At 38.2% G+C, this 12,340-nt stretch overlaps 1 protein-coding gene across 1 annotated transcript in view; it reads right to left on the bottom strand.

Moving 5' to 3' along the window:
- The window catches only part of LOC126198531 (myotubularin-related protein 13), a 219,927-nt gene that overhangs the window by 85,687 nt on the left and 121,900 nt on the right, over positions 1 to 12,340 (bottom strand). The window contains exons 19-20 of the mRNA XM_049934926.1: positions 8,331 to 8,503; positions 4,382 to 4,569 (exon numbers count right to left, since the gene is read on the bottom strand). Coding sequence (XP_049790883.1) covers positions 4,382 to 4,569; positions 8,331 to 8,503 — 361 coding nt within the window. The remainder of the gene's footprint in view (positions 1 to 4,381; positions 4,570 to 8,330; positions 8,504 to 12,340) is intronic.

The following is a 12,340-nucleotide window of genomic DNA, read 5'->3' as shown; positions in this document are numbered from 1 at the left end:
GGAGGTTTAAACACTGAATCTTTCACATAACCCCACAGAAAGAAATCGCATGGGGTTAAGTCGGGAGAGCGTGGAGGCCACGACATGAATTGCTGATCATGATCTCCACCACGACCGATCCATCAGTTTTCCAATCTCCTGTTTAAGAAATGCCGAACATCATGATGGAAGTGCGGTGGAGCACCATCCTGTTGAAAGATGAAGTCGGCACTGTCGGTCTCCAGTTGTGGCATGAGCCAATTTTCCAGCATGTCCAGATACACATGTCCTGTAACGTTTTTTTCGCAGAAGAAAAAGGAGCCGTAAACTTTAAACCGTGAGATCGCACAAAACACGTTAACTTTTGGTGAATTGCGAATTTGCTGCACGAATGCGTGAGGATTCTCTACCGCCCAGATTCGCACATTGTGTCTGTTCACTTCACCATTAAGAAAAAATGTTGCTTCATCTCTGAAAATAAGTTCCGCACTGAACGCATCCTATTCCTATATATTGTTCATGACCAAATCACTGAACACTTGCATGGATTCAGCCTATATGACGAATTTCAATCCGGTTTCCGTAAACATCACAGCACAAACACTGCTCTAATTAAAGTAACTGATGACCTGAAATATGCCATCGACAATCGAAAGGCAACAATATTGACGCTACTGGACTTCAGCAAAGCTTTTGACACTGTTAACTTTGACATAATGCTCAGAAAAATGCAACAGCTTAATTTCTCTGAAAGTGCAATGAGATGGTTTGAAAGCTACTTAAAAGACAGACAGCAATGTGTTGTCTGCGTAAATGAAAAATCTTCCTGGAAACATGTTTCCTCGGGAGTGCCACAAGGATCAGTCTTAGGACCACTTTTGTTTTCTTTATATGTCAACGATATTTCATCGGTTCTGTCCTCCTGTAAATATCATTTCTATGCCGACGACCTCCAGCTCTACCTAAGCATCAGACCTGAAGATGTAAACACTGCAATCGCTCAGATGAATGATGATCTGTCTTCAGTAGTGACATGGGCGAAAAACCTGGGGCTTAAACTAAATGCAAAAAAGACGCAAGTAATCTTAATAGCCCATCAGAAATTAATAAGTTCAGATTTCCGCGAACGGCTACCTCCTATTCTGCTCGACGGTACTCCAATACCATATCAGAAAACAGTGAAGAACTTGGGTGTAACTTTGGATGAGCATCTCAACTGGGCAGAGAATACAGTCGCAGTGTGCCGAAAGACGTCTGCTTGTCTCTATGCTCTCAAAAAGTTTCGGAACATATTTCCACAGGACTTGAAACGCCAGCTCGTGCAAGCACTCGTTCTACCGAACCTCCACTATTGTGATGTGATTCAACAAGGCATGAGCAGTGAAAACAAAAGACGGCTAGAGCTAACCATGAATGCCTGTGTGCGTTACACCTGCAACATTCGCCGATACGATCATGTTAGTGCTTCATACTCCCAGCTAGGGTGGCTGCGGCCGGACAAATTGCGCGACTACCACACTCTATGTCTACTCCACCGACTCCTCGAGGCGCAAACACCCCAGTACCTTGCTTCAGAGATTAAAAACCTGTCATGTCATAATAATCGAAACACGAGGTCACTCTTATTTGGTATCCTAACTGTGCCCACTCACAAAACAAAAACTTTTGCAAACTCCTTCTCAGTTGCCGCTGTCCGCCTCTGGAACAAACTGCCCCTTACCTTGCGCAAAATTCAATCTCCTGCTGCTTTTAAGAAGAAGTTGAAGCATTTCCTACTATCATCCTTATAAAGTTCTCCACAAAATTAATGTACAAGGACAATCCCCTCATCTGTCAAATAGCAAAGCTAGCGTCTCCTATGTTGCTCCTGAGATGCCTTCCTCTTCATCCATCTCTATTAGCCACGCAATATTCTTTTCCTTTATATTTCCTTAATTATGTTTCATCATGTCTCTCTATTCTTCTCCTCCCTTCACCATGAGTCTCCCTTATACTCCCTGCTGCCAGCACTCCTATCTCAAATCTGTCTGTTCAATAATGTCTAATTATAACAGTACTTGTGATCTAAGAATATAAACTCTATATGTATGTATTTTTCCAGGTGTACCTTTCAAATTGTTTATTTCACTTTTTGTACTAGATGTAGTTTAACATGCCTACTAAAACATATGAATGTAAAATAAGTAGAATGCCTGGTTAGATGTAAGAGAGGGCCTGATGGCCCTAATCTTGCCAGGTTAAATAAATCAATAAATAAAATAAAAATAAATATTCCATGAGCTTTTGCAACCGCGCCGAAAATTCAAAGCATTTGACTTTGTCATCGGGTATCAGGGCTTGTAGCAATTGTAAACGGTAAGGCTTCTGCTTTAGCCTTTTCCGTAAGATTTTCCAAACCGTCGGCTGTGGTACGTTTAGCTCCCTGCTTGCTTTATTCGTCGACTTCCGCGGGCTACGCGTGAAACTTGCCCGCACGCGTTCAACCATTTCTTCGCTCACTGCAGGCCGACCCGTTGATTTCCCCTTACAGAGACATCCAGAAGCTTTAAACTACGTATACCATCGCCGAATGGAGTTAGCAGTTGGTGGATCTTTGTTGAACTTCGTCCTGAAGTCTCGTTGCACTGTTATGACTGACTGATGTGAGTGCATTTCAAGCACGACATACGCTTTCTCGGCTCCTGTCGCCATCTTGTCTCACTGCGCTCTTGAGCGCTCTGGCGGCAGAAACCTGAAGTGCGGCTTCAGCCGAACAAAACTTTATAGAGTTTTTCTATGTATCTGTAGTGTGTCGTGACCATATGTCAATGAATGGAGCTACAGTGAATTTATGAAATCGCTTCAATCATTTGTAATAGCCCTGTACTTCTGGGGCATCAGTTTAGCTGAAAAACCTTGAAATATCACAAGTTTGAAATTTAATTCCTCAGTTGTGAATTCAAAAATCTGGCAATTGATAGCACAATATTGGAATAAATTCCATGTACCAAGCTGCAGCTGACTCAGGTGTTTATACAAGCTGGCAGCTTCACTAAATGGGCATTTTAAGAGTCAAGCAGGAAAGTACTTGCAGAAATACGAGTAACTCAATTTACTTGTAGTCAACATACTGCCACGAAATCAATCTGTCCTCTTACCCTAATCAAGTTACTGTAATGACTGATCAATAATTCTCCAGTTTATTTCACAATACATTCTATTAGTTCTAGTATCGTTTAATTGCTATGAGCCCTCCATAGCCACAACTGTACCACAGTAATCTGGTTGCCTCATACAAGTGAATGTGACCCGAGCTAATCTATCTGTTTTTGTGATCACACCACAAGTATTTTCTATAATCAATGAATTTATAAGTCACCTTTCCTAGTCTTCCTCTCATTAATATAAGAGGTAATGAAATCAAATAAATCAAGTTATGTGCAGTTTCTACATAATCAAAATAAGGCATGTATAGTTTTTAAAAATGGGTTACTGACCAGAACAGTTAATTGCATATTTCAACAAGAAATTACCTGAAACTTCCTGGCAGATTAAAACTGTGTGCCGGACTGAGATTCGAACTCGGGACCTTTGCCTTTCGCGGGCAAGTGCTCTTCCGTCTGAGCTACCAAAGCACGACTCACGCCCCGTCCTCACAGCTTTACTTCTGCCAGTACCTCGTCTCCTACTTTCCAAACATCACAGAATCTCTCCTGCGAACCTCATTCTGGAAACAACCCCCAGGCTGTGGCTAAGCCATGTCTCCGCAGTATCCTTTCTTCCAGGAGTGTTAGTTCTCCAGGTTCGCAGGAGAGCTTCTGTGAAGTTTGGAAAGTAGCAGACGAGGTACTGGCGGAAGTAAAGCTGTGAGGACGGGGCGTGAGTCGTGCTTTGGTAGCTCAGACGGTAGAGCACTTGCCTGCGAAAGGCAAAGATCCCGAGTTTGAGTCTCGGTCCGGCACACAGTTTTAATCTGCCAGGAAGTTTCATATCAGTATACACTCTGCTGCAGAGTGAAAATCTCATTCAAGAAATTACCTGTTTTGTCTGATATCAGCCCTCTACAGACTGACAAGATATGTTGTTCAAATTGTGTGTGATGTGTATCATTTCCATCAATCAATGATACCCCTATTATGACCGACATGTCATTCATTCCAGGATCTAACGTTAGTCATACATTTTGGATTACATCAGTTAAACCAACAACCCAAAACAATATTCTACGGAAAGTTACGTTATTACAGCTGAGAGCAGAAACACATGAAAGATAAAATACAAGGTCAAGCAACAAAAGAGTCAAAGTGGTGTTTTCAATGTGCTAGCAGCAGCAAACAAAAATTAATATTGGTAACAGATTCACTATACAACATGGTTCTAGTCTAAATGCTTCTCTCTTATAGCTCTCAGAGTGTTTACTCACCTGAAATATCATCATCTTGACCGAAGTCAGCTGCATCTGTTATTGGAAGACTCATACGACCAGGTGATGTAAGGTATTTGCTACTATTACTTATGTTAGGGAATACATATTTCTGCCGTTTTGATGAAGCCTTTGGCTTGAATCCAGCTTTCCTCGCCGTTTTCAATAATGTTTTCTTTGCAAAACCCCTGAAAACAGTTTTTCTGGTAGAGAAACACCACAATGTTTTACATGCAAGTCCTCTTACTTTTTTTAATTTATAAAAACTTGAATGCCAGCCATAAAGCTTAAGTTTATAACATAAAAAGAAGAACTACATTACTTCCAACAACACAATTTAGTATTTAATGCAATATAGAAGAGACACTGCACCCTCACAATGCAAGCACCAATTTTCCTTTATATTTGTAACTCTTCTTTTCCTTTAATATCAAAAACTTAAATCTTTACAACTTATTCATATAAACTGCATCTAAAGAATTCAGTAAATTGTGTTAACAAAAACAGAAAACATTAGACGCAAACAAAATACTTTTATTTGACTTCAAAGTAAACTCTGTCAGTCATAATAGAGTTTTGACAATGCTTACAAAGGGGTTACAAGTTTTCAGCACAGCTTTCATCTGAAATATATCAATCCACTGATACACCTCTCTGAATGTGATTAACCCTGTTGGTCATACCTTATTTTGCAATGATGGTTGCCAAGTGTACTCCTTGTCTCTGAACTTGTGATGATGGTTAGCAGAAGATACAAATCTTAGTCACACATGCCAATAAAATCTCCACCTACTTCCATGCATATTTTGTCTTCTGTTTGTCAGTATATCAATGTGGTGCATATCAGGAAAAGGTTTTTAGAACAAAGTCTCCACACCACCGTTGTTATTGGTTCAAATGGCTCTGAGCACTATGGGACTCAACTGCTGAGGTCATTAGTCCCCTAGAACTTAGAACTAGTTAAACCTAACTAACCTAAGCACATCACAAACATCCATGCCCGAGGCAGGATTCGAACCTGCGACCGTAGCGGTCTTGCGGTTCCAGACTGCAGCGCCTTTAACCGCACGGCCACTTCGGCCGGCCCACCCTTGTTATTCCCCAATTCCTTTAATATCAATCTCGAGAGACATATTGCACTTGTATAATGTTGCTTGCCCTTAAATTTTCTGACAGTTGACCCTAATGTAGTGCACTATCAACAGTTTTGCTTAACTGCTTGATGTAGTCAAGCCATGATCTCCCTTTACGATTAACCCCCCCTTTTCAGTTCTTTCTATTACCGAACTGACTATTTCTTGACACCTCATGAAGTGTCCTATCAATTGCTCCCTTCTTTTTTCTTGATTAGTTACTCAACCCACTTACCTAATCTTCAGCTTCTGTGGCATCATATTTCAAAAACTTCTATTCTCTTCTCGTACCATTTTAACATCCACATTTCACTTCCATAAAAGGGTCCACTCTATACAAATCCCTTCAGGAAAGACTTCCAACACTTAACTTCTGTACTTCAATTTTCACTCTCTCCTTTTCCTTTCCGTTCCTTTCCTTTCCTTTCCTTTCAAGATCGCGAGAACGTGGGAGGTTCTCTATCCCGCCTTTTGATTCTTTTCTATCAGTGCCTCAACACTATCCAGCATATCCCTAACTATCCTTGTTTCCCATCCTATTGACTTTATCAATAGATTTGTTTCACTCATCCCTCATATCTACTTCACCACAAACAAAATTAACAAAGTTGTTTTGTTAAGAAATGCCAATTTATGCAAATATTATGAATGTTTATGTGTAGTTACAAACAGTTCTGCAGTGAAATTCACAAAAGTCTTCAGCAAACCGCTTATTGCTCAGTGCTTGTAGTTTGTGATACAATTCTGCAATATAGTGTTGTAATACAAGTTGGAAATATATTTCAACTGAATCTTGGAAAGATGTAATTACTAAGTGCAACTGCACTATCAATATGTGTGCAATAAAAAACTTAATGATGAGAAAAACATGTTCAAAGTACAGAAATGTTTTAATTTAACTCAAAATAAATAATGTGACTGGTAGCACAATTTCTTCATTTTTGCTACCAAGCTTTGCTCTCCCGACTTTGCTTGTTAGATTCTAGGATTTTCACACCCTCCCACCCACAACAGGTCCAAAATATAAAAAATTAAAAACGTGAATCCGTCTTTCGAATGAATACATCATCAAATAAAATTCATTTTTCCTTACTGACATTCACAATAGCAACTTTACATTTTTTAACTGCCCAACACAGCACCTATCATTATATATTAAACACCATCCAAAACTAAAGTTATATTTCAATATTCCCAGGTGCCATCTCGTCTGAAGTTCCAATGAGTCACAGAAATGAAAGGTAAGTAATTCCAAGTCAAATCACTCAATAATTCTAGGATCTGTTACCCTGAATCTCCGATTTTCATGAAACTTAGCACATCTGCTTAGGCTTGCACAAGAACAAGTGCTTTTTTCCCTTTCAGACTAAAACTTTCTTTTATATTGAATTTCTCATGCAGTGGTGTTCTGATGATTTGGCTCTGCAAGAATGGCCACGCAAAGTAGTACTTATACTACTTACACTACTCACTGCTCAATACTTCATGAAATTTTTGATTTGGTATTTTTTTTTCAGTAGTTAAGAAAGGCATATAGTTAACATTAACACAATTATTTAAGTAGTAAAGTTACAAAGATGAGAACAAACAATATTAATGTACATCACTTTCCCATTTCTGGAAAAATTACTGGAGTGATAAAGAACATTTATATCACATTTTTGCTCCCTGCTTGGAGCCTAATTTTGGTTTTACATAATTCCCAAGATTGTGCACTTTTTAATAAAAGAAAAGTAGAACTGTGTTTTCTATGAATGGACACACAAATAAACCAGAAATCAAAATACTTTTTGCTGTGATGAAAAAAAGGGTTGGAGCCTGACACCCACTGCCTCAGACGCAGGAGTATCAACTAACATATATACATATCTATTATTCTAGGCAGACAAATTAACTTTATGTGTGAAAATTTTATTCCTTTTTATTAATTCTGTAATTTGTTTTAAATATTATAATAAAAGGTATTTATCTGTGCAGCTAAATCCCTGCTCACAGTGATAAAGTGTTCTGTGTGGCTGTAGTAGCTTGCTCGGAACCTGTACAGATATGAAAACAATGCTACAATCATTGACATGCAACAATCAAGTCCTTTGGCCTCAGTCCCCCTTAACAGAGACTGGCCATATTTGTTAGTGGTGAAGGCTATCATCATTTACTGTATTTGTAATGAAGTATGTTTTTGAATGAAGTAGTGCTCAGTTAACTACAAAGGAAAGTATCAATTCATGTAGTGTCATTAGCAAATGTCTAATGGTTTGAAGTTGTTTATGTCTAGAAAACAATTACAATAGCTTGTATTCGGGAGACTAAGCAAATTCCTTTACGAATATGGGAAAATTATGCAGTAAGTTTCATAATAGAGATAGAAAAATTAGTGTGAAATGTGACACTGACTATTAAGAATGAGGAGACTGCAAAGTTTAACACAAAACACATAAGTTCACAGCATGTAATTTTTGTTGAAACAGTGCTATGTACACATGACAACATTTGGTAGGTTCAGTTATTTCTATAGATTCTGTAACAGTAATTGAACTATTTCATGAATTTACTGTCAGAAACTAATGGAAAAATTTATTTACATAAACCAGTTAAGAGCACTCTCATTCTCACCATTAGTGTCCTCATGCCTTTATCACTAAAGAAACAACACTATCTACTACATGCTAGATGTGTAAAATCAGATCTTAGGTACATTCTTGAAAGTCATAAACAATATATTCCTCTTGGACTGTTACTGCATTTAAGATAAAATAATTTTGTCTACAAAACAGTATCTGTGCTAAAATTTGGCAAGATGCATCATCTATACTTACTTCAGAGTGGCATTTTTCTCTTTTCCTTTATGCAATGGTGTTTGAGGAACAACTTGGCCAGTAAATGCAAAATGATGCAGTATGTGAGCTGGGTGACGAAGCCTATGCACCATCTTCCGAAAAGCTTCAATATTTTCAGGTGTCACTTCCTCATCAAATGCAACCTTGACAAGCTGAGATAAAAGAAAAAAGGTTTTTAACAGCCACCAGTCTAAATCTTAAATTGAATCTCACTCTGCCCATTTAGAGTTTTGACACATGTCAAAATTAATCATCTTCAACACTATTTTACAGACCATTATATTTTTACTTATATTTTGTCCATAATAAGGTGGGATATTAGTCAGAGAGAATGCATTACTCTAAGATAAATAGTACTACAAATATTCTTCAAAAAACATAAAACAAACTACAACCTTTGCATAAAATGTACACTACAGAGGGCAGTTATGTAATGTTCCAGTGGTATACAGTATCCTGTATATCTCACACACCTTCCCTGGTGCCAAGGAAGCATTTATGAAAGTCATTATTTACTAGAAATGAACATGCATAATAACAAATTATAGATGGTTGACTCTTTTGCAAGAACACGACTACTGTTTTGTTTCATAACCAGCCACAGGTATAAATTAATATGCCATGTCACCTGCAACACAGGTATGTTATGGCAATGTATGAATTAAATTTCCTTTAAGATTACAACCTTTAACAAATTATAAATTCCGGTAAAATTAAGGCATAAGGCCCTTTCTAGGCTGACAATTGCTGTACAGCATCCCTGTGTTGCAGAACAATTTGTAAGATGTATAAAAGGAAAAAAACCCAGAGGGCATCACAACTGTGGTAAAACAGGTTTGGACATTAAACAAAACCATCTTGTGCACAGTTTCCAGTATCCCAACATTTGTGTTACTGTCTTGTTAAGAGAACTCTGGTGAGGTGTGGAAATATCACAGAAATTTCATCCACTGCCAACTGGTCGACTTCATGAGCAGTTTCCTCGATTTTTTACACCAACTCGTTAGTCAAAAAGCAATCAATCAGTCTGTTTGTCACGTACATTTGTTCTGCCTCCACTAAACTCCCTACACCACTTAAACACACTCATTTTGTTCAAAACTTCTCACCGTAAACTGTTTTGTTTCTTGAAAGAAGATCTGTATGTTTTATTCCTTCTGCAAGTAGGAAGCAGATCACAGCACGACTCGCAATGGGAGGGATTGCTCAATGACATCTTTCATGCAACTGGACACAACAACATGAGTTTATCTAGTACTGAGTTACTGCAATGCTCGCTGTGATTAGGGGATCTCCCACTACCACTCTGTATTGCCAACACGAAAAAAAAAGGAAAAAAAAAAAGAAGAAAAAGAAGGAAAAGAAACTGTAAAGTGCAGTCTGATATGGTCATAGTACACTTACTTTCTGAACGTGAATCATGATAGCATTTATATTTCAGGTATTTTTCGAGGTCTACTCCAGTATTTTATAGAGTTAGGTCCATACTTCCACTTCCAATTTTATAAATTTTATGTCCATATAAGTGGAGTTTTTTGATATTGTTTTTGTCTGTAACTAGGTAACATGTAACTTGCTCCAAAACTGGTTTCATGTTGACACACAATTCAGTTACCCTCAAAATGTTGTGGGTTTACATCATGGCTTGGATAACATTTTTCTGTACTCTAAAAGCTTCTTCAGGAAAGTACAGGGTGAGTCAAAAGTCTTTGGACACCTTCTTAAGTTGGAAGATTAAAGGGAAAATTGAAATGTGAAGATGGGAACATAGGTTTGACTGGGGCCGAAATGTCGTTCATGGCCGCCATCTTTAAATCCGCCATTTTGGATTCAAGTCTTTTTTAATGGGAAGGGGGGTGTATGACACATCAAATAACACTCGCTTGAGCTCTGGAATTGAGTAGTGTAATTTCTTTTTGTCTATCTTGTACAGTTTAGAGGTTATTAATGTTCAAAGTTGAGAAATTACCTTCATACCGGCTGCTACAATACGTTCTATCGTGCAATGCACAACTGTAGTAATTTCCCAACTTTGAACATTAAGAACCTCTAAACTATACAAGATGGACAAAAACAAATTACACTACTCAATTCCAGAGCTCAAGCGAGTGTTATTTGATGTGTCCCAGCCCCCCCCCCCCTTTCCTGTTTAAAAAAAAATGACTTTAATCCAAAATGGCGGATTTCAAGATGGCGGCCATGAATGACATTCACCCCAAAAGTTGCGGCACCACATCAAACCATCATCACATTTAAATTTTCCCTTTAAACTTCCAACTTATGAAGGTGTTCAAGGACTTTTGACTCGCACTGTATATTAGTTTTCTCAGATCCTGAAATTTTATATTGTCATAACAACGGGGACATAGTATCGCCTGACATAGATTTTTTTTTTAATGATATTCAAGACATTAATGACCTAAATGAGACTGTTAAGTTGACTCAATATGCTGTCCACGTGCTTACTTGCGCCCCATTTTCATTTACTAATAAGCCAAGGAATTTGACGCTTTTAACTGTCGCCACATTTTTGTCCATACTGTGTATTTCACTTTTACACTGTGCTGATGGTTTCCTGGTTTCTGTACTGTTTAATTTCAAATTATTATTTTTAACCCATGTCTCTAATTCCTCAATTATATATTCAATATTAACTCTTTGTCGGTGTTACACCATACTATCACTGTTGAGTCATCTGCACATACGGTGGCAACAGAATGAACCTGGCGTGGAATAACATTTATACAGTACAAAAATATTAGTGGCCTTAATACTGAGTGTTGTGGAACACCTAATTTTGTGTTTTTCCAGCTAGAGACAAATTTCTGGTCACTGCTGTGAACAAGTGCTCCATGCTTTCTGTTTAGTAATTATGATGACATACAATTAACAGATTTTCCTTGGAAACAATAGCTTGTGGAGAAGGAGGTACAAAATATTTTGTGAGATCATGAAACACAGCTGACACACAAAGTATATTAGCAAGACAACTGCATTTATCGAATGAGTACTATTGCAGCCTTTGCAGAAACCACACTGAGCATTTAAAATAATCCTGTGAGATTGATTATAATTTTTTATCCGATCACGAGCAGATCTTTCAATATTTCTGGATTCTTGAATTCCCCATTCCATCTTTTCTTCCACTTTTATCATGTAGCTGAACTTCAAACATATTTAAGTCAACCTGGACAACAATCCTCATCTAAAGAGCTATAGACCTATATCTCTAACGTCGATCAGTTGTAGAATTTTGGAACACTTATTATGTTCGAGTATAATGACTTTTCTGGAGACTAGAAATCTACTCTGTAGGAATCAGCTTGGGTTTTGAAAAAGACGGTCGTGTGAAACCCAGCTCGCACTATTCGTCCACAAAACTCAGAGGGATATAGACACGGGTTCACAGGTAGATGCCGTGTTTCTTGAGTTCCGCAAGGCGTTCGATACAGTTCCCCACAGTCGTTTAATGAACAAAGTATGAGCATATGGACTATCAGACCAATTGTGTGATTGGATTGAAGAGTTCCTAGATAACAGAACGCAGCATGTTATTCTCAATGGAGAGAAGTCTTCCGAAGTAAGAGTGATTTCAGGTGTGCCGCAGGGGAGTGTCGTAGGACCGTTGCTGTTCACAATATACATAAATGACCTTGTGGATGACGTCGGAGGTTCACTGAGGCTTTTTGCAGATGATGCTGTGGTGTATTGAGAGGTTGTAACAATGGAAAATTGTACTGAAATGCAGGAGGATCTGCAGCGAATAGACGCATGGTGCAGGGAGTGGCAATTGAGTCTCAATGTAGACAAGTGTTATGTGCTGCGAATACATAGAAAGATAGTTCCCTTATCATCTAACTCCAAAATAGCAGGTCAGCAACTGGAAGCAGTTAATTCCATAAATTATCTGGGAGTACGCATTAGGAGTGATTTAAAATGGAATGATCATATAAAGTTGATCGTCGGTAAAGCAGATGCCAGACAGATTC

Source organism: Schistocerca nitens, chromosome 8 (assembly GCF_023898315.1).
Source record: "Schistocerca nitens isolate TAMUIC-IGC-003100 chromosome 8, iqSchNite1.1, whole genome shotgun sequence".
Taxonomy (NCBI): domain Eukaryota; kingdom Metazoa; phylum Arthropoda; class Insecta; order Orthoptera; family Acrididae; genus Schistocerca; species Schistocerca nitens.
The sequence above is the reverse complement of the archived record's forward strand: the minus strand, read 5'-3'. Positions and strand labels throughout refer to the sequence as shown.